The sequence below is a fragment of the Sorex araneus genome, chromosome 5 (assembly GCF_027595985.1).
Source record: "Sorex araneus isolate mSorAra2 chromosome 5, mSorAra2.pri, whole genome shotgun sequence".
Taxonomy (NCBI): Eukaryota; Metazoa; Chordata; class Mammalia; order Eulipotyphla; family Soricidae; genus Sorex; species Sorex araneus.
The window spans coordinates 144,183,494-144,204,713 of NC_073306.1; the positions used below are offsets into that span (position 1 = coordinate 144,183,494).

The 21,220-nt window shown below is 65.1% G+C and overlaps 1 protein-coding gene across 5 annotated transcripts; it reads left to right on the plus strand.

Annotated features, from left to right (window-relative positions):
* The first annotated feature begins 2,101 nt into the window (after positions 1–2,101).
* Positions 2,102–20,227, plus strand: SH3BP2 (SH3 domain binding protein 2). Of its 5 annotated transcripts, none has more exons than XM_055139454.1 (13): positions 2,102–2,178; positions 12,421–12,560; positions 13,156–13,258; positions 14,191–14,308; positions 14,536–14,606; positions 14,916–15,004; positions 15,160–15,228; positions 16,146–16,812; positions 17,646–17,754; positions 18,131–18,186; positions 18,309–18,390; positions 18,996–19,055; positions 19,651–20,227. In XM_055139454.1, exons 2-13 carry the CDS (start codon positions 12,425–12,427, stop codon positions 19,786–19,788), a joined length of 1,698 nt encoding a protein of 565 aa, XP_054995429.1. In that variant the 5' UTR covers positions 2,102–2,178; positions 12,421–12,424; the 3' UTR covers positions 19,789–20,227. The 5 variants fall into 5 exon arrangements, with proteins under 5 accessions (XP_054995429.1, XP_054995428.1, XP_054995430.1 ...); XM_055139453.1 differs by having other exon boundaries at positions 2,136–2,206; XM_055139455.1 differs by lacking the exon at positions 2,102–2,178 and adding an exon at positions 5,563–5,625.
* The last annotated feature ends 993 nt before the right edge of the window (positions 20,228–21,220 follow it).

Here is a 21,220-nt window from a genome sequence, read left to right on the forward strand (position 1 = left end):
ATGTGGCTGACCTGGGTTCAACCCCCATATAGCCCCCAAGCACCACCAGGAGGAAACCCTGAGCATCGCCACATCAGATGTGGCCCCGAAGTCAAAATAAATAAGTAAATGAAAATAAATTAAAAAGAAAAAAGGAGAGTTAGGGCAGGGGTGTGCGGGGGCCCCACACTGGCTCCAAGGGCAAAACTGCTCTCCACACAGTGGCCAGCAGGGGAGGGGCGAGGGGAAAGGTCGCTCTGTCACCCTTTCTCTGGGCTGCTGAGGGCTGCCAGTGAAGGGTCACGGCACTGCTCCCAGCAGGGGGGCAGTGAGGAGCAAGGGGTGGGCCCGGTTGTGTGGATGTGACCGCCAGGCCTTCGCCTGGGGAGCTCCACTGTCCTGTCAGCTGGACCCGTGTCCACTGAGCACTCAGGGTTCATGTGGGCAGACCGAGGTCATCTCTGCACACCCTCCACCGCTGTGCCCACTCATCTGAGTCCTCTGAGCTTCTGGAGTGGACACGAGGTCTCTGAGCCTGGAGCACTGGGTCCTGGGCAGCCCTGCCCGCGACAGGCCATTACAGGTGTCCAGGTGCACCTCTTGAGGGCCAGAGGGTGGGGCGTCCAGGCATCCTTCAGGCTACCCAGCGCGCTCTGGGAGAGCCTCTGAAACTGGCTGGGGTCCTCCGGACACTGCCTCAGGCAGCCTCACCACGCCTGCTCTCTGGCCATCCCCACAGCCTGGGGGGTCCTGAGGCCCCCACTTCCCCTTCTGGACCCTTCTCCACACCACAGGGCTGAAAACAGAAACAGGCCCCAAGTCACACCCCAGGCACTGGGGGGAGGGGAGGAGAGGCTGTGAGGGTCTCAGTGGCCAATGCCCCTCCCTCCCTCAGGCCCTACCCCTGGGCACGCATGGAGCCCTACCCGCTCTGAGGCTACAACTGCAGCCCCCAGCAGCTGCACCCCACGTTCCACAGGTGGGAAGCAAGGCGAGAGGCTGGTGCTGCTCCCCCAGTTCCCTCCTCCAGGCTGGGCAGCTGCAAGCGAGCCTGTCCCACTGCAGGCCACGTCGTTGCCTCTTCCCACCCCAGGCCACAGAGACGCTCTCCGCAGGTCCCGGTCCCTTCCTGCCCCCTTGCTTCCCTGGAAGGCCCCATGCCCCAGTGAACATGGGCGCCCCTCTCTGCCTTACTTGGTTGGCCCTTCGGGGCTATGAGACCCGACCAGCCCCTGTAAGCCGCGTCGGTCCAGCTGCGGGTCCTTCAAGGAGGCCAAGTGAGAAGCGCCCAGACCCCGTGTCCAGGGCGGGGAGGGGTCAGGAGGAGACTCGGTGCCCGGGGGTCGCTGCAGGCGCGGAGCCTCTAACGCGAGGTCAGGACCGGGGTGTGGCTGGCCTAGACGCTAGGGGCGGAGGGCCGGCTGGAGGCGAGCCGCGCGGGCGCGAGGGAGAGCGGCACCCGGAAAACGGGTCTTCGCCGCGACGGCGACCGGGAGAAGCCGGGATACAGCCCCGGGAAGCGGGAGCAGACGCCCTGATGGGCGGGGTCCGAGAGGTGAGCACTGCGGAAAGGAGTCACGAGAGGCGGAGCCCTACAAGGGGCGGGGCGAGTGCTCTGCGGGTGAGGGGCCAGAGCCTGAACGGGAGGCGGCTCAGCTGGGTGGGTGGGCGGGGCCGGTAAGAGGCGGGGTCTGGGCGGGCCGCGCAGATGGTGGGCGGGCCCGGGAAGGGGCGAGGCTGGGGCGGGCCGCGCAGCTGGGAGGGCAAGACCCGTAAGGAGCGGCGGAGTGGGGACCCGCTGCACAGCTGGGTGGGCAGAACAGGAAGAGGGTGGGATCGGGCGGGCGGGCCCGAAAGGGGCGGAGCCTGTGCGGGGTGGGTGGGCCCTGGAAGGGGCGGGGCCTGGGCGGGGTGGGGCCGCTCAGCTAGCTGGGTGAGCGGGCCCGGATGGGGCGGAGCCGGGGAGGGAGGGCCGTGCCGCTCGGTGGGTGTGCAGGGAAGGGGGCGGAGTCGGGGAGGGCGGGCCGCGCAGCTGGGTGGGCGGGCCCGGAAGGGGGCGGGGCGGGCGGGGTACACAGCTGGGGGGGGCGCGGGAAGGGGCGTGTCCGGGCGGAGCCGGGGAGCCCGCGTGCGGGTTCTCGGGCCCGAGGCGGCGCCAGACCCGGACTCAGCTGCCAGAGCAGCGGCCGAGCCGGGCGGGTGAGGCACCCCGAGTCGGGAGTCGGAGGTGGGACGCGGGCGCGCGGGCGCAGGCGACCCCGGGGTGGCGGGTCGCGTGTAAGTCTCAGACGGGGCGGCGCGGGGCCGGTCACGCCGCTGTCCGACGGGCGCCCGGGTTTTGGGTGCGCAGGGTGCGCCCAGGCAGGTACCGCGACCTGCCGCCCTGGGCTCGCGGGAGTGCGACACCCCTGCACCCCTGACCTTGCACTGGACCTTGCGGGAGAGCCGGCTCCCACCGCCCCGCCTGTCAGGGGCCGCGCCGCTGGTGGGACGCTGTGCAGGCTGGCCTGCAGCGCGGGCCGGCGGGTCTCAGCCCGCAGCCTGGCACTGCCTGGGCTCAGGCTGCCCTGCTCTGCCACCAGCTTCCTTACGGGCCGTGCCCAGGACTCCTCAGACTAACAGGCCCGAGCATGGGGGTGCCCCGCCCCCGGGAACTTAGAGTGGTGGTGGTGCAGGGAGAGGGTACAGGCGGGCTCCTGGCAGCCGCTGGAGGGTGGGTTGGGTTTTCGGCGACCCCCTTAGGGCTGTGGCATGGGTCGAGCCCCTCCCGGAGGCCGTTCTGGAGGTATGAAACCTGCCTCAGCCCTTCCTGCTCATGTGGACAGAGAAAAGTGAGGTGCTGAGTCAGCCCATGGGCGCTGGCCTGCTTTGGGGAAGCTGGGTGCTGGGTGCAGCTGAACACTTCTCCTAGGCCCTGGGGTGTGTCCGCTCACGTGTCTCATATGGGGCTTCAGGGATGGGGAGCTGGAAGGGGTGTCCCTGGTCCTCAGGGCCACTGGGTGGGACGAGGCCAGGGCTGGCCAGCTGCTCCCACCCACCGGGGTCTGTGTGAGTGGCCAGGTGGGCCCCTCTTGGGCCCTTAGGACCTCTGGCATGTAGTCACGGCAGGTCAGTGGTGCTGGCCCAGGGCCTGTGTGGACTTTTGCTAGCCTGGCTGCAGGGTTGGGGCGAGGCATGGGGATGAGCCAGGGCAGAGACAAGCTGGCAGCAGGACAGCGGTAGGACCAGCCGGACAGGGACAACCCGTGTGTCCAGCTGTGCCGAGGGCACTCGCAGGGATCCGGATGGTGGTGGGGGCAGGGGTGCCTGGGCAGGAGGCCAGGGGAAGGCAGGAGGGTCCAGGAGGTTGTGCCAGGACCCCGGTAAGGGAAGCCCCTGGCCCTGCCATGTGCTCAGCTCAGTTTGGGCTCCTGAGTGCAGGGGCGCAACCCCGTAGTGTCTGCCAGGCCCCAGAACTTGGTTCCTCCCCTGAGGGATGGCCCGGGCTGACCACTGACCTGCAGGGGATTGGCCCAGCTCTCATTCTGGCTCCAAGGTCCGGAGGTGACTGACCCTGGGGCCACCTGCAGTGCTCCCCGCAGGAAGGTCTGTGGGCCAGGGATCGGATGGGGCCTAGGGGCTGGCACCCACTGCTGCTGCTCCCTGAGATCCCAGTCTGAGCAGCGCTTCCGGCATCCTGGTCACATCCTAAAGCTTGTTGGGGCTCGTGCGCCCTGGAGGTGCGGGAGGGGATCTGGGCTGGGTCTTTAGGAGCCCAGAGGTGGGGGAGGCCAGGGGGGCCTGCAGGTTTTGTTGGCTGCATCTCCGGGTGGCAGCAGGCCTTCCGGGACACCCCGAGCCAGCCCTCCTTGGGGATAGCAGTGGAGGGGCAGACACAGCAGAGCTGCCGAACCTGGGGGTACTGGCTGCCAGGGACCCTTTGCACCCCAGATGCTCAGCTTCCCGCTGCTGTTGGGACCCCTGCCTCTGGCCTGGGGCGGGGGGGTCTTCTGGAATCCAGTGTGCTGCCCTATGCGGGGGGTACTTGTTCTCCCCTGGTGCTGCCCACTGAGGCCTGTCCACCTCCCTGAGCCCTTGGGCATGGTGGCCCCAAAAGGGAGCACGCTCACAGGGGGAGCAGAGGGCATGGAGTGAGGAGTGGGCTGGGCAGCCCCGGGCAGTGCCCACTGGTCACTTCCCACCCTGGATTTGGGCCTGGATACGCCTCAATGTTACAGTCCCCCTGCTGGGGCACAGTGTCACCCACTTCTGAGAGCTCCAACCTAGTCTTACTAGCCACGCTCTCCTCTTAGAGTCTGGGTGCAGTGCCCAGGGGGCCGCACTGCCATGTTCTCCCATGGGTGTGGTGCGTCAGGCACTGCCATGCTCCCCCACGAACGTCTTAAGAAAGGTTAGTGTGGGGGCCAGCAAGGTCGCAGAGATAGGGTGCTTGCTTTGCCTGTGGTTGCCCCGGCACCCCATATGGTCCCCCAAGCACTGCTGGACGTGGTCCAAAAACAAAAAAAGAAGAGATGGAGGGAGGGGAGAGAGATAGGAAGGGGAGGGGGAGAGAGAGTAATAGGGAAACAGGGAGAGAGAGGAAGAGAGAGACAGGGACAGAGAAACAGGGAGAGAGATAGGGAGGGAGGGAGGGAGAGGGGGAGGAGGAGAGAGGTGGAGGGAGAGAGGGAGAGGGCAGCGGCCAGTGTCTGTTGGCCTGGGGGGTGCAGTCACTTTCACCCCCATCTTGGGTTCCTCTGTGCTCCCTGTCTTCCCACCCAAGGCTCCCACAGGACGGGCACGTGTGAGTGCCACGTCCAAGTGCCCCCTGGGCCTGGCCCGGAGGAAGGACATGGGTCCCGGTGGTGAGGGGCGGCCTCAGCAGACAGGGTGGCTCAGAGCGAGAAGATAGACCTACACTCTCCTTGGCCCTGCCCGCTGGCCCCTCAGGACGGGAGGGGCTGGGCCCTGGTCCCCTGCATCCTGCATCCTGCCGTATGCTAGGGAAGGGAGTGAGAGTTGGAGCTAGGGTCCCTCCTCTGTGGAGTCTGGCGGCCCACCCTCCTTCCCAGGGTGGGTGGGGGCAGCAGAAAGTGGAGCAGGAGGAAGTTTGAGAGATGGACCCCCACTTGTGAGATGGGGCCCCGGGCTCAGACTCGGGGCCTAGCACCCGCCTGGAGGCTTTTCCTTTCCAGGCCTCTGAGGGTCAGGGGAGGATGGCAGCATCCAGGGGTGCTCACAGGGCTCAAAGGGGCCCCCAGGATTGCCACCCAGGGGGCGCGACCCACTCCTTAGGAGGAGGGGGACTCTGTTGCCTGCCCCGTGGGGGGCTGGGTATGGCCTGAACTGGGGTCAGCCCTGGGGTTGACCCTCTCTGTCCTGCGTGAGGCCTTGACCTTGGCTGGGACCTTCCCCACTTTGCTCCACCCTTTCCCGTCCCTGCCTCCCCGCCCTCCTTTGCTCCCCACCCCTGCCTGTTGTCCAGGGGAGGGTGCAGGGGCTAAGGGGGGCCAGTGAGTCATCCAGTTGCCCTGAGGAGGAAGACTCAGCTCCCCTGACCCTTCCTGCTGGACTCTGCCCCTGCTGCCCACAGCCGAGCGCCCCCCTTCCCTGGACCCAGGAGGAGCCTCGAGCAGGCAGCTGGCCAAGGTGGCCGAAGGCCCTCAGGTCAGTGCCCTCGACCCTCCAGCGGCTCCCCTCCCTCCTTCCTCAGCGTCAGGAGGCCGTGAGTCAGGGATGGCTGTCTGCAGGGCAGGTCAGACCCTCAGACAGAGGGGGCACGGGGCATGCTCAGGGCGCCGAGGGGAGACAAGGCCCCCGGGACTGGCCCTGCTCGGCCCAGAGCCGCCCACTGATGCAGAGTATACCCCGTGGCCACTGTCCCCGCGCTCCTGCTTGCCGCCTCCAGTGTGGTTTGCTGGGGAGAGGTGACTGTGGCCCGGGACGGTCAGCACTGGCCCAGGCCTTCTGTGGACGCTGACCTCAGAGGAAGTGACCTTCAGGGCCTGCCAGCAAAGGGCCACTCGGGTCACTGGCCTGCACGCTACCGGCCTGGAAGGCCCCAGTCTCTGCCTGTGGTGTGGCCCCCCTGGCTGTGCGCCCTTGCCCAGGAGGGGGGTCTCCTGGCCTAGCTGCTCCGTCTGTGCTGAGGACATGGCTAGTGAGGTCGTGTCCCCTCAGTCCACCTACCCCCAAGGAAGGCCCGGCCCTGGGTGTCCATCACCCGGCCAGGAACCCCCAGGTGGACCCAGAGGCTCCCGGGGCTGGTGCTGGGGAGGCCAACCTGACGTTGAGGGGTACCCAGCGGCTCGGGTGCTGGGATGGGTGGCTTGCGCCCCTGAGCTGCCCCCTTCCTGGGCGGCTCCAACTTGGCAGGAGCGGAGGTCATAGTTTCCCCCAGTGTGGGGAAACTGAGGCAGGGGAGCTGACACTCCTGCCACCAGGCTCTGCCCGGACAATCCGGCTGCTCCCTTGCAGGCCCCGTTGATATGGACCGTGCCTGCGAGCGGGAGATCCTGTCACAAGGGCGCAAGGGGCTCAGCTCGGTCCCGGGCCACGGCAGGCGGCAGGACACCCTGACCCCCACTGACCCCCATCCTCTTCGGGGTGCTCCTTGCCTGCCTGGCGGCACCGACCCCCCTGATCCTCTGCCGCTGGACCCTGGCTCAGCCTCAACACGCCCCGCGCCGCTGCAGCTGCGGGCTTGGCCGAGCACAGCTCCTGCGCACAGGGGCGGCTCCAGAGGCCCGTGCTGTGGCCTGGACGCTCCGGCCGGCTCCTGGGGCCTGTGAGTGTCCAGCACGCCAGCGCTGACCCCTCCAGCCTGCAGGGAACGGGCTGGCAGGGCTGGGCCTTGCTGGGGAGCTCCCAGGTGCTGGTGGCCAGAGGATGAGTTCGGGCCCAAGTGGGGGACAGGGCCTGGGGTCAGGCAGGGTGGTTGGGTCCTAAGTGAGATGAGAAGTTCTCTGGGGGTGCTGGGGGACCCCAAGTAAAAGTCCTGCCACCCCCTTTCCCCACTACCCTACATGACTGCATGGGGAGTGCCTGTAGGGTGGGGACGAACCTAACCCAGGTGATCCCATGCTTCAGGGGCGAGGGTGCTGGGTACTGGGTGCTGGGGGCTGGGTACTAGGTGTTGGGTGCTGGGTACTAGGTGCTGGGTACCAGGTGCTGGGGTGCTGGGTAGTGGGTTCTGGGGTACAGGGGACCAGGTGCTGTGGTGCTGGGGTGCTGGGTACCAGGTGCTGGAGTGTTTGGTAGCAGGTGCTGGGGTACTGGGTACTGGGTTCTGGAGTGTGGGAGACCAGGCCCTATTGTGCTGGTATGGGGTGCTGGGGTACTGGGTGCTGGGATGCGGGGGAACTGGCGGTGTTGTGCTGATACAGGGTGCTGGGGTGCTGGTACCCGGTGCTGTGGTGCTGGGTACCGGGTCCTGGGTGCTGGGTGCCAGTGCAGGGTGAGGTCACAGTGCCCCTGGCCCTTCGGTCTGAGTTTACCCCCATCTGCTGAAGGACAGGCTGTCCTCAGCGCCTGTGGGCAGTGGGGCTGGCATAGGTGGCTGTGTGGGGGGCCGTGGCGGGGCACAGGCAGGGACAGGTGGGGGCAGTGAGGCACACAGACGTGGGGGAGGGCACGTGAGGCCGAGCCCTCAACTGGCCCTTGGTGGGAGCCGTGCGCCCCGGCTCCCGACACGGTGCGGGCAGGGTTGTGGGGCGCACTGGTGCCTGGCCCTGCCGGTGCTGCCCAGAGTGCTCAGTCCTGTGCTCGGGAACCCCAGTGCTCTGGGGCCTGGGGGCTGGAGCAGGCCCTGTAGGGGGTCACCTTGTAGGTGAGCCAGGCGCCTGGGGGTGGGGGCAGGCGGGGTGGGGTGCATCAGTGCTGAGGTCCCAGACTCAGGATCTGCCCCTCTGTCCTGTCCCCAGAGACAGCCCTGGGTGCAGGTGGGCAGGGCTTAGGGCGGAAGGGCTTTGGGGGCTGGGGGAGCTCAGTGGACAGGGGCGGGGGCCAGCGGGGAGGCCCAGCGGCCTTGGCTCTGACCACAGGCGGCTTCAGCTGCCGGCCGGGCCTGCAGGAAGTCAGACCCACAGCAGGAAGCCCCCAGGAGGAAGTGGCCGGCGAGGCCCTAGCAGCAGGCGGCGCTCACCGGGCAGTGCCGGGGCTGTCCTGGACATACCGGCTCGCCCCGCGCCCGGGCCCCTGAGCCGCATGGCCTCCAGCCCCGAGCCCCGCAGGAGAACCATGTGCTGGGTCAGCGCCCTCAGGTCAGGCTGGGGGTGCTCAGGGTCCGCGGGACGGGGCGGCAGCGGCGGGTGGCCGGGGGGGGCAGTGAGTTCCTGCAGAAACTGGGCTGGCCTTGCCAGTGGGCTCCAGCGTGCCCTGTGTGCCTGTGTGCCCATGTGTATCTGTATGTGTACCTGTGTGTTCGCCTTTGTGCTGTGTGTCTGCATGTCTGTGTGTGCTTGTATCTTCATGTGTGCCTATGTGTGCCCATGTGTGTCTGCTTAGGTGCCCATGTGTGTTGTGTGCACACCCGTGGCTACCCTCGGGTCCTGTCTGGGGGTTGACAAGGGAGTGTGCTGCTGCTGAGGTGGCTGAGGACTGGCGGGTGTTCAGGGTTGTCTGAGGGGCCTGGTGGGGGGTTGGGGGTGTCTGAGGGCCCTGCTGGTGGGGTTGGGGTGTCTGAGGCACCTGGTGGGGTGTTTGGGGGAGTCTGAGGAATCTGCTGGTAGGGACTGGGGGTGTCTGAGGGGCCTGGTGGGGTTGGGGGTGTCTGAGGGACATAACAGGGGCTTTCTTGGTGAAACCCCCATCCTTCCTCCCTGGAGCCTCGCTGTTCCCAGAATTCAAGTTTTACTTTTTGTTTGTTTTTTGGGCCAAACCCCTGTGCTTAGGGCTGACTCCTGGCTCTGTGCTCAGAGCCCGGGTCAGACTCGTGCAAGGCAAGTGGCGTGTCTGTGTACTGTCGCTCTGAGCCTGACATTTCAGTTTTGGCTTCTCTCCGGAGCAGGGTTCTGGGAAGAGGAGGAGTGAGGAAACCGAAAGGGCCGGGCGAGTGGGTGCTGCCACTCGCCAGGAAGCCCCTGACGGGCTCTGTGGCTGGCAGGGCGATGGCTCAGCGTGATCCTCAAGCAGATGGCAGTCCTGGTGACCCTGGAGGCTGTGCCTGTGTGCTGTGCAATGTGCGTGTACTGTGTGCATGTATGTCCTTATATATGTGCCTTGTCCACATGTGCACACATGGATCTGTGTATGTATGTGAATATACATGTAAATATGGATATGACCGTGACTGTATACATGCATGTGTATGGTTGTGCATGTCTCACATTATGCATGTGTGTGGATGTGTGCACATGTGTGCTATGTACAAATATGTGAATGTAGCTGGATACTGTGTATACATGTGTGTATGAGTGTATAAGTATGTGTGCATATTAGGCTGCATGTATGAGTGTGTGGATTATACAGTGTGCATGTGTGTGATATGTAAGATATGTGCTTGTATGAGTGTGTGCATGTCCGGCGTGTGACACATGAAATTTGTGTGTGCATGCCTGGAACCTAGCCTCTCCTCTGCATCCCCTCCCCCACTACCTAGCTGGACGCCACTGACAGGAACCTGACAGTGTGGTCATCTTGGGCCTAGCCAGTGTTGGGGGTGCAGCCGCAGGCCTTCCGCTGATGCTCACAGGAGTCGGTGCAGGCGGTGACCACACAGCCCAGACTCAGGCCCCTGGTATGGGAATCGCCTGCACTTCATGGAACTCACCCCCACTGCTCGGGCGTCCGGTCACCAGACCAGCCTCGGCTCTGAGAAGGGAGGCGGCGAGTACAGGTGCCCAACCACACACTCACACACATCCTCACATACCCACAGGTGTGTCATCCTCACACATCCACACACACATCCACATCCACCACACTCATACACTCACACACGTCACACATACCCACACTCACGCCCTCACAGTAGACTCACACACCCTCACACATACCCACACTCACGCCCTCACAATAGACTCACACACCCTCACACATACCCACACTCACGCCCTCACAATAGACACACACCCTCACACATACCCACACTCACGCCCTCACAATAGACACACACCTTCACACATACCCACACTCACGCCCTCACAATAGACTCACACACCCTCACACATACCCGCACTCACGCCCTCACAATAGACTCACACACCTTCACACATACCCACACTCACATCCTCAAATATACTTACACACAAATTCATGCTCACACTCACACCTCCATGTTACCCCCACACACAATCTCACATGCACTCACACATACCCACATTCACATCTTCACATAGACACCCCCCCACACGCATACTCACCGCTCACATACGCCCCTCACTCACACACCTTCACTCACACTGGCATCCTTGTGCAGACAGGCTGGGGACTGCTGTGTCTCAGGGCCTCTCAGAAGCCCCCTGAGCTGGAGCAGTACAGGGAGAAATGGGTCCTCCCAAGCCTTCTTTTGGGGGGACAGGAGCTTCCCAAGTCATGGTCAGGAGGTGGCAGATGGGTGCACCCCGCCCTGCCCTGCGCAGGTACCCACGACTGTGAGGCTTGTGTCCCAGTCCCCGCACTGCCCGGGGACTTGGGGCACGCTAGCTGCCGATTTGGAAGTGTCCACTCCTGGGCCAGCTGCTCCTGGCAGGTGGGAGGCCATGACACGGGGCGTTATTCTGCTGGGGGCTGGGGGGCAGGGGGGCAGAGCCCCTGGCCCTCGTACTGTAGGGTTCTGCCTTCAGACTTGGGGAGACACTGGGGCTGTGGGGCCAAGTGCTGGGTCGGGGTTGGGGGTCTGGGCCGGCGGCACAGCAGGGAGAGTGCAGCACGCAGGAGGACGGGCGGGGGGGGCCTGGAGCGAGGGAGGAGCAGGGTTGCCAGGGGTGAGCAGGACAGGGACCCAGAGACCCGCAGGGGGCTGAACAGGAGGGGGCCACAGGCCGAGGGGCCCCTGAGTGCAGGAATGGCCTTCTGAGAGGCCCCCCGTATTTCCGGGGAAGGAAACTCAGGGTGGGGGTCAGCCTGGTAGGGGCCGCCCCCTGGGGGCTGGACCGACTCGGGGGGCCGGTAGGAGCCTTTCCTTCTTGGAAAGGGGGTGCTTGGCCGGCGCGGGCGGCAGTGGGGGAAACTGAGGCCCCGCGGGGCGGGGCCGGGGGCGGGGCCGGGGCCGGCGCGTCTCACCTGCCCGCCCGCCGTGGGAGGAGCCGTGCAGGGTCTGGCGCATGGCGGGCGCGGGGCGCGGGGCGCCGGGCTGGGGCGCGGGGGGCGCGGCGGCGGGGGCCGCGGGGGCGCCGGGCCGCGGGCAGTGCCGGTGCGCGCCGCGGACACGGGCGGCCGCGTGGACTCGGTGAGTAGCGGGCGCCGCCCCGGCCCCGGCCCCTCTCCGGGCAGCGCCCCCGCCCCGGCCCCGGCCCCTCTCCGGGCAGCGCCCCCGCCCCGGCCCCGGCCCCTCTCCGGGAACAAAGGCGGGCGCAAGGCTGGGCGCGCGGTGGGCTTCGGGGGTCCTCGTCCCGACTGCAGCGTCCCCCCGGGTCCCCGCGCCGGCACTGGGCGGAGGTCGTGCCTTTGTTCCCGTCGGCGCTGGTGGGGGGCTGGCTTTGGCGACAGAGGGAACCCTGGGGTCAGCAGACAGCCCCGCGGGCTCCCCGGGACCCGCCCGGGGGTGCCGTTCTTTGTGCTGGGGGGGTCTCCGGAAGGACGGCTCAGTAGGACACTTGCTGCCCCGTGGGGGCGCCCGCCGGGGGCAGGCTCGGCGGGGTGGCTCCGAATGGAGCAGGGCCCTGAGACCCCCGTGTGGGTACAGCGGAGCAGGGGCAGGGCCTAGTGGCGGCCGGGCTGCCAGGCTGGCAGGGCTGGGCATGGGCGGGCCAGCCGGAGGCCAGGGGCGCTCGCCTGCCTCCAGCGCCCCACGCTGTGTCCCAAGCCGGGGTCCCCCAGGAGGCCCGACAGGAAGGGAAGGGGGGAAGCAGGCAGGGAGCCCCCACGCCCCACAACCAGGAACCATACTGAGCGCAGAGCCAGGAGGAAACCCTGAGCTGCCGGGTGTGGCCCCCACAATAGAAAAAAGGAAAAGAAGTGGAGTAAGGAGTGGAAGGTGTCGGGGACCCCCCTATGCCATCTCTGCTGAGGAGCAGAGCTAGGGAGGCAGGAGGGCAGGAGGGCAGTGGCCTCCTGTAGCCCTTGAACTCTCTCCATCAGGCTAGTCACCTTCACCCTAGTCACCTCTTCCTGGAAGCCTCCCTGACTTCCCGCCCCGGGTTTGGCCTGGGGTGCAGGGGGCAGTCGTGGTGTGAGGCCCGACTTCCTTGAACTAAGTCCTGGAGCCCAGAGGTGCCCGCTGAATGGAACTGCGGGGGAGCACTGAGGGTGGCAGTGTGGACAGGGTCTGCCCTGCTTGAGCCGCCCTGTCCTCTCCTCCAGCTTCATGGCGACCGAAGAGATGCACTGGCCTGTGCCCATGAAGGCCATTGGCGCTCAGAACCTGCTCACCATGCCTGGCGGCGTGTCCAAAGCCGGCTACCTACACAAGAAAGGGGGCACCCAGCTGCAGCTGCTCAAGTGTGAGTGCCCAGGAGAGTCAGGGCAGGGGAGGGCGAGGACTGAGGGTTGCTCGTCCTGCTGAGCTTCCTAGGTCCCTTCCCTCCTCTCTGGCCGTGCCCGGGGGAAGCCAGGGTGGGCCTGTGCAGCCCTTGACTCCGAGGACTGACCTGTGTGGAAACAGTCCTTGCATCGGGGTCCACGGTGCCAGACCATTGGCCCGCGGAGCTTCAGCCGTCAGGGACTTGCGGGCACCTTTGCCTTAATCCATGGCGTGTCTTCTCGTTTTTTTTCTCTGAGTGGTCTGGGTCAGATGCATGCGGCACCCCGGAAGGCTGCTTGGTTACAGGGGGTCTGGGAGGGCGCAGTGGGGCCAGGGGTGTCTCCCTGTCTCTGTCCCGCCTCACGCGGGAATTTGGCGCTTACAGCTCTTGCCCTGGTCAAGGGTGGCATCCCCAGTCAGCCCTGCCCAGGGTGGAGTGTTGGGGTGGGCAGCAGCTTGGGCGTCCCTTTGGGGGCCGTAGGTCAGTGGGGCACCCTGGCCTGCCCTCCCGTGGGACTCAGCGGCAGACCTGGGAGGGGGTGTCAGAGCCCTCACCTCTGCACCCCTCCCCACAGGGCCCCTGCGCTTTGTCATCATCCACAAGCGCTGCATGTACTATTTCAAGAGCAGCACGTCCGCCTCCCCGCAGGGCGCCTTCTCGCTGAGCGGGTATAACCGGTGAGCACTGCCCTGCGCTGACTGACCAGGCTGGCCGCCTCCCGCCCTGCGCACAGCACGTGTCTAGGCTGATCTGATGAGACTGACCAGCCCTGCTGTGCCCGAGGCCCAGGTCCGGACTGACCCAACCGACCACTCCCCACCATGTGCACTGGTGCATGTCCCGGTGCCCGCTCTCCCGACTGGCCGTTCCCCGCCCTGCCCACGTTGGGCCTGATCTGAAGGATGGACCCATGTCCTGGCTCTCTGGGGCCCCTCCCCCATCACTCAGCCCCAGGCCCAGCTGGACTCATGTTCCCTCGGGCTCCTGTGCCCTCCCTCTCAGGAGCTCCCTGGCCCCCCAGGCCCTCAGGCCGGGTCCACCTGCCGCTTTCCCAGTGCTCTGACTGGGGTTTTCACCGTGAAGGTGGGAACTGGGAGAGACACGGGCCCAGACCCCCACATCAGCCACAAGCTCAGTGAGGGGCAGTGCTCAGCCCAGGTCAGTCCCACGCTGGCCCCTGCAGAGCTAAGAGGAGGGAGGCGTGGGACCCCCTCAGACGGTAGTGGGTGCCAGGAGACCAGGGCAGGGGCAGGGGGGCACGTGTTTCCTGACCTCCACGGGCTGGGTGCAGCCCAGTCCCTTCCTGGAAGGGTCTCGCCTTCCCAGTGACCCTGAGATTCACATCTTTCGTCCATGCCCACATCCTGACTCCCGGGGGCCACCTCCTCTGAGACTTCCCTGCAATACTGCCGGGAGGTGGCCAGAGGCCTCAAGGGGTGTCCTGAGCCTGCCCTGGGGCTCCAGGGAGCCCGTTCCCCCACCTCCCACCCACCCTCTGCCGGAAGTGGCTGCACCTTCCCTGGGGTGCAGGGAACGCCCGCCCTGGTCACGTCAGGAGCGTGCTGGCCAGGGCTGCGCATGGAGAGGGACACTGGTTCTGTGCTGTCAGGGTGATGCGGGCAGCCGAGGAGACCACCTCTAACAACGTCTTCCCCTTCAAGATCATCCACATCAGCAAGAAGCACCGCACTTGGTTCTTCTCTGCCGCCTCGGAGGAGGAGCGGAAGGTGAGGGCGGGGCGGGACCTGCGCAGGGCGGGGCCGGCCTGGAGCTGGTGATGCGCGGGGTGCAGAGCGAGGTGGGGGCGTGGGACTGGGGCCGCTGGGGAGTGCTCCCGTGGCCCCCCATTTGCGTGGCCAGAGCATGGTGACCGCTCCCCTGCTGGGAAGGCACGGAGCAGCGGGGCGGCGAGGGGAGGTGCGCTCTGCACACCTTGACCCCGGCTGGCCCACAGAGCTGGATGGCCATGCTGCGCCGGGAGATCGGCCACTTGCATGAGAAGAAGGAGCTGCCTCTGGACTCAAGGTGGGTCTGACTGCCTCGAGTGTGACTGCCGTGGTGCTTGTGTCTTGGGCCGTGTCTGTGGGGCTGTGTCCGCAGCTGCATGTGTCTGTGGGATGTCTGTAGGTATGTGTCTGTGGGTGCGTGTGTCTGTGGATTGTCTGTGGGTGTGTGTGTGTCTGTGGGGTATGTCCTCGGGTGCGTGTGTCTCTGGGTGTGGTGTCCGGGGTCTGTGGGGGTGTTTGTGGGTACACATTTCTGCAGGCCCACAGACGTCTCTTGGGAGTGGGCGCGCCTGTGCTGGTGCTCACCCTCTATTTGTCCTGCCTCCAGCGACTCCAGCTCAGACTCTGACAGCTTCTATGGCGCGATCGAGCGGCCCGTGGACATCAGCCTGTCACCGTACCCCACAGATAACGAAGGTAAAGCCCCACATCAACCTGTGTGACGGGTTCCAAGCTACCCTGGGGCAGGGGCACCTCTGATTATTGGGACAGCCTGGCTCTTACCTGGCCCTGGAAGGGGTCCATGAGGTTGTCTTGGGGATGACCCTGTGTTCATGGCCTCCACCCCACAGATTATGAGCATGAAGATGAGGAAGATTCGTACATGGAGCCCGACTCGGCAGAGCTGCTGCAGCCCGAAGGTAGGGGTTCTGTGGGAGGAAGGACGGGCCCGGCCAGGAGCCCAGTCTGAGCCTGCTTGCCAGCCTGGCCTCATGCTCTGCCGCTTTCTGTGGGCAGACCCTGAGGAGCCACCCCAGGAAAGAAGGGGACGGTGGAGCCTTTATCGAGCCTCCCAGGCCACACCCATGTCCCATGGGGTCCCGGGGCACCGGCCTGGAGAGGATGCCCCTACTCCACTCCCCTGCCGTTGTTCCTCCTCCCCACCACCCATCCCTCACCTTCACCCGGACTTTCCCCCAGATGCCTCTTCTGGGGTTCACATGCCTCCCACTGCTCCCACTCAGTCCCAGCCTCCTCTCTGGGAGGAGAGGATGGGCCTCGGTCACACCACTTGGTGGGCATCTTGGTGGGCACCTTGGTGGGCCTCTTTCGAAAGTCAGCCGAGGCCTTCCTGAACCCCAGACCTCTCCTGAGCGAGCCTCTGACCCTGCCTCTTGTTCTAGCCTGGTCTGGAGCCAACTCAAGCCCCTCCTCTGGCCCTGGGTCCCCACAAGTTCTCCCCACTCCCTTCTCGGGACACCCCTTCTGCTTGCCCCCAAACTTTAGCTTGGTTTTGTTTTGGGGAGGGTTTGGGCCACACCTGGTGATGCTCAGGGGTTATTCCTGGCTCTGTACTCAAGAGTTGCTTTTAGTGGTGCTCAGGGGACCATTTTGGGCTGCCAGGAATCGAACCCGAGTTGGCTGTGTGGAAGGCTGCAGCCCTGACCCTCATAGGCTTTCACAGGCTCTTGCTCCAGCCCTGGCCCTCAAACTTTAGGAAGGTCTCGTGGGCTGACTCCCAGGAGCGTGGGGGAGGGCCCCAGGATGCAGGGCTCGGGGTTGCGCAGCCCTGGGGCGGGCACAGGTGACACCAACTCCCGGTTCGCTTTGTCTGCAGATGCCCTGAGCCATCCTCCAGCCTATCCTCCACCCCCTGTGCCCACACCTCGGAAGCTAGCCTTCGCTGACGTGCCCCGCGCCCACTCCTTCACTGCTAAGGGCCCGAGCCCCCTGCTGCCTCCACCCCCCCCGAAACGGAGCCTTCCTGATGTGGGCGTCACTGTGGACATCAAGCGGGACCTGCTGGGTTTGAGGCGGGCTGAGGCCGGCCCCCGGGCACCCACTCCCTCCCGCAGGCTGAGTGACCCCCCACTGAGCGGCGTGCTCATGGCGCCCAGCCTGCGCAAACCCCCGTGCTTCCAGGAGCCCTGTGTCCCCAACCCGGAGCCCCGCGCCCCTAGCCCGGGGGCCTCCTGCTCCTCGCGCACCACCAGCATTTCCGCTGCCGCCTCCAGGAACTGTGACAAGCTCAAGTCCTTCCACCTGTCCCCCCGGAGGCCACCCACGCCCGAACCTCCACCTGTACCCCCACCCGTGCCCGCCAACAAGCCCAAGTTCTTGCAGGGGGCCGGCAACGCCCCCCGGATAGAGGCTATCAGGCCTGGACCCTGTGTGCCCCCCGTAGCCCCCAGGGTGCCCGTGCTGAAGCTGCCTGTCACCGACGCACCCGACACCCGGCCCGCAGCCCTGCCCAGGCCAGAGAAGCCCGCTCTCCCCCACCTCCAGTGAGTCTGTGCCATCCCTTTCCCCAGGGGACCCCAGCCTGGCGCCCTGAGCCCCCCGGGTGCCCAGCTGCCCTGGCCGGGACCAGGCCCCGTCCAGGCGGGGCGGCCTCTGTGCTGGTCGCAGAGATGCAGGGGTTCCCATCGTGTGGAGTGGTCAGCCTGGGAGGCAGTGGGCTGGAGCTGGGGGAAGGCCCCTGCCCGGCCAGGCCCTCCTGCAGGAACTTGTGAAACGTGAGGAGCTGCCCCTGAGCAGGGCGGGGCTGGCTGGGTGACTGGGAGGGTTGTGCCAGGAGAGCTGGTGCCCACTCCCTGCACCCTCGTGCTGCCCTCCCAGACCAGAGCTGACAGACCAGCTTCTCCCCAGGCTCTGTGAGCACCAAGGCCTGAAGGTTCTGGGGGACCTTGCCCCACACTGACAAGTACAAGGAAGTGGACTCCCGGGTCTGAACCCCAAGTTTCAGCCACTTGTCCATGGCACAGCCCCACAAAGGGGTCTTTGATCTCCTGGGGGCCCCAGAGGTTAGGGACCACTGGCCCCACCTTTGGGGTACATGGGGCTCCACGTATGCATGTTCCCTGGCCTGGCCTTCTTATACCTCTCCTTGCTCCGTGGCTCCACCAGGAGAGGTATGACAGGGCCGTGGTCCCCAGCTTGTCACCCACCTGAGTCAGGGTCAGTCCTGCTGGCCAGCGCTTCTGTCCCCCATTGCTGGGTTTCTCAGGACTCCCACTTTGATAGCCCAGGGTGGCGCCAGCCAGACCTCGGTGTAGAGTGGGGATGGTGTCCCCTGACCAGCCCACAGGCACACAGCCACCACCCTCTTCACTCACAGGCGATCACCGCCCGACGGGCAGAGTTTCAGGAACTTCTCCTTTGAAAAGGCTCGACAGGCCGTGCCGCCTGCCCCCAGCGCGGAGGACTCAGACGAGGACTATGAGAAGGCAAGATCGACGTTGCAGAGACCCAGCTCCCCACATAGACAAATGGGGCGGGGGTGCAGGGGTGCAGAGATGCAAGTGTCACACAGACTCTCGCCCTTCAGCATGGGTGTCTGGGGTGGGGTCCAGGGGTGTAGGGATGCGAGCGTCACCAGACCCTTGCCCCTCAGCATAGGCGTCGGGGTGGGGGTGCAGGGGTGTAGGGATGCGAGTGTCATACAGCCCCTCGCCCCTCAGCATAGGCGTCTGGGGTGGGGGTGCAGGGGTGCAAGGATGTGAGGAGCATCACACAGTCCCTTACCCTTCAACATAGACGTTTCCCAGTGTGGGTGCTGGGGTGTAGCTGCGAGCATCTCACCCGAGGTCTCTGCCTCTCCAGGTACCCCTGCCCAGCTCCGTCTTCATCAATACTACCGAGTCCTGTGAGGTGGAAAGGTCAGTGCCCCAACCCCTCGTCTCAGGGAGCCCTGTGCTGTGTGTCCCAGAGCTCCATGGAAGCCGAGATACAGGATGGAGCAGGCCAGGGCCCCTGTTCACTGTGAGCTTTGACGCTGCAGGTTGTTCAAAGCCTCAAGCCCCCATGGAGAGCCCCGGGATGGCCTCTACTGCATCCGGAACTCCTCCACCAAGTCAGGGAAGGTGGGTGACCTGTCCTCAGCGGCCCCCCACACCCATTCCTGGCACCTGAATTGATACCATCCACAGAAAGGCCACTGAGGGTGACCCCTCAGCATGGGTGCATGTAGGGAGCAAGGAGAGCAAAATGGAGGCCTGGGACTCGGGGTGGAGTCTTTACCTTGACGTGAGGCTGATGCCCACCTGTGTGTCCCCAGGGGTCTAGGCGGTCATAGGTGTTTTGGGTCTGTCTCCCACCAGTTTGGGTGGTCACAGGGTGGGCCAGGCCCTTCCCTGTTTCTTTTCTTTCTTTTTCCTTTTCTTTTTTTGGGGCATCTTTTTGGGTCACACATGGCGATGCTCAGGGGTCACTCCTGGTTCTGCACTCAGGAATCAGACTCCTGGCAGTGCTCAGGGGAACTTACGGGATGCCGGGGACTAAACCAGGGCGGCTGCATGCAAGGCAAATGCCCTACCCGCTGTACTGTCACTCTGGCCGTCTGGCCCTCTGGCCCTGTTTATTGGGTTCCTCGGGGGACTCCTCCGTGAGTGACCCTGCCTCTGTGCAGCACTCACTCTCTGTCTGGGCTCCAGTGCTGCCCCCAGCCATGCCCCTGCACTCCCCACAGGTCCTTGTTGTCTGGGACGAGACGTGCAGCAAAGTGAGGAACTACCGCATCTTTGAGAAGGTGAGCTGGGCAGCCCGTGGAGGACAAGCTGGGGACGCTGGGGAGGGACAGGAGCCACCAGGGACCCCCTGCCCCCCGTAGCTACCCTCATCTCCTCACCTAGCTGTGTGTTCCTCTGGAGCCTGGCTGTGATGGGTCTGGCCTCGCCCCTCTTGGGGCAGGGAGGAAATGGAGGTAGCCAAAACCAACTGGCCTGGGGCCAGAGGGGAGGGTATTTGCCTTGCATGTGGCCGACCCTGGTTCGATCCCCAGCATCCCACAGGGTCCCCCAAGCACCACCAGGAGTGATTCCTGAGCACAGAGCCAGGAGTCACCCCTGAGCATTTCCAGGTGTGGCCCAAAAAAGCAAAACAAAACAAAACAAAAATCAGCGGCAGGGCTGGAACGATAGCACAGCGGGTAGGGCGTTTGCCTTGCATATGGCCGACCTGAGTTCGATTCCCAGCATCCCATATGGTCCCCTGAGCACTAGGGGTGATTCCTGAGTGCAGAGCCAGGAGTAACCCTTGTGCACTGCTAGGTGTGACCCAAAAAGAAAAAAAAATCAGCAGCATCTGGCTAGACCCCTGATCTTGCCAATTCTCTCCTCCCCCAGGACTCTAAATTTTACCTGCAGGGCGAGGTCCTGTTCATGAGTGTGGGCAGCCTGGTGGAGCATTACTCCACCCATGCTCTGCCCAGCCACCAGAGCCTGGTGCTGCAGTGTCCCTATGGCTATGCGGGGCCCCAGTGACCAAGCCACAAGGCCTTGGGCTGCCGTCCCCCATGCTGTGTGCGGCTTCGGGGACTCTGTGACTCAGCGCGACCAAGGCACCACCCCCTGCTGCACAGCAAGACTTGGCGGCGGGGGACAAACCAGAACCGGAGCAGGAGCCGGGGACCCGGCAGTCCCCGAGGAATCCTGTAGAAACTTCCAGGTCAGACCCCGCCCAGCAGGCTGGGAGTTGGGGCTGCTGAGGATTGGGGTGCTCTCCTAGCCCACTTCTCTAGGACTGGACTTCCTGCACAGAGATTCTGGAACTTTCACCTCATTCCTGTGCACCACGCCGGGAGCTGGGCAGGGTTTGGGCATTTGGGGTGGGGGCAGGGGCTGGTCCCAGGACCCCCAGGAACACAAAGGCACAGGTTTCAGGAGGGGCCAGTGCCAAGCAATAAAGCACACGTGACTTTCACTGCATGGGCTTCCTTGGGAAAGGAGGACAGAGACCAGCCTCGGGTCTTGGTCCTCTGGGCTGTGCCACCACGGCCCAGCCGCGTCTGTTCTTTTGCTGGGTGAATTGGGTGCCCGGGTCCTTAGCCGCCTGCAGTCCCTGTTGACCAGCGTGTGGCACCCAGCTGGGGCCTCCTGGGAGGAGTGAGCAGTTGCTGCCGGGGAGGAAGAGTGGCTGGCACAGAGCTACCGAGGCCCAAGTTCCCTGGGGATGCCCAGCTGGTGCCCAGCCCTGGCAGTCCCCTCACTTCCTGCTGCACGATCCTGAGTCTCCTCAGTGCAAGGCCTTCAGGCCGGATGGTCCATTACTGAAATGTTTGCTGGAGGCAGGGGGCGGGGGGGCTACTCCTCTGTCAGGAAGGGAGCTTGCGTGCAGGCCCACTCAGGCCGCTGCTGCTGCTCCCTGCGGGGCGGCACCGCCAGCTCAGGGTGCTGAGGAGTGGGGAGGCGGTGGGCATGCTGCCGCAGGGAATCTGGTGTGGGGTGCGTGCCCCTCCGGACTGGCCTTCTCTGCCCTCGGTCCCCAGGGTGCTCAGCCCTTTGCGGCCCCCAGAGCCCCACTGTGGCTGTAGTTCCCCTTCCTGGAACGATTTCCAAGCAGGGCATGGAGTGCAGAAGTGGGCTCCAGCTGGTTCTCAGAGTTCTCAAACTGGGACTGGGGGCAGGGCAGGGCGGGGGCATGGTCCCAGGGGCTGGAATATGGTGAAAGATCGCTGAGTTGGCAGTGTTGAGGGCTTGGGGCCCACCCCAGTGCCTGGGCCTGCTTCGTGTTACCTCCCAGACTTGCGCCCCATCATGTGAACTTGGTGGGTGGGTGACAGTACGGGTCCTGGGAAAGTTCTGTCCACACGGCATTGGAGGGGTGCAGCTCATTCCTGCACAGGCATCCGATGGTCCCCTTTACATTTCTTTCTTTTGGGGGGGCTTTGAACCACACCCAAAGGTGCTCAGTACC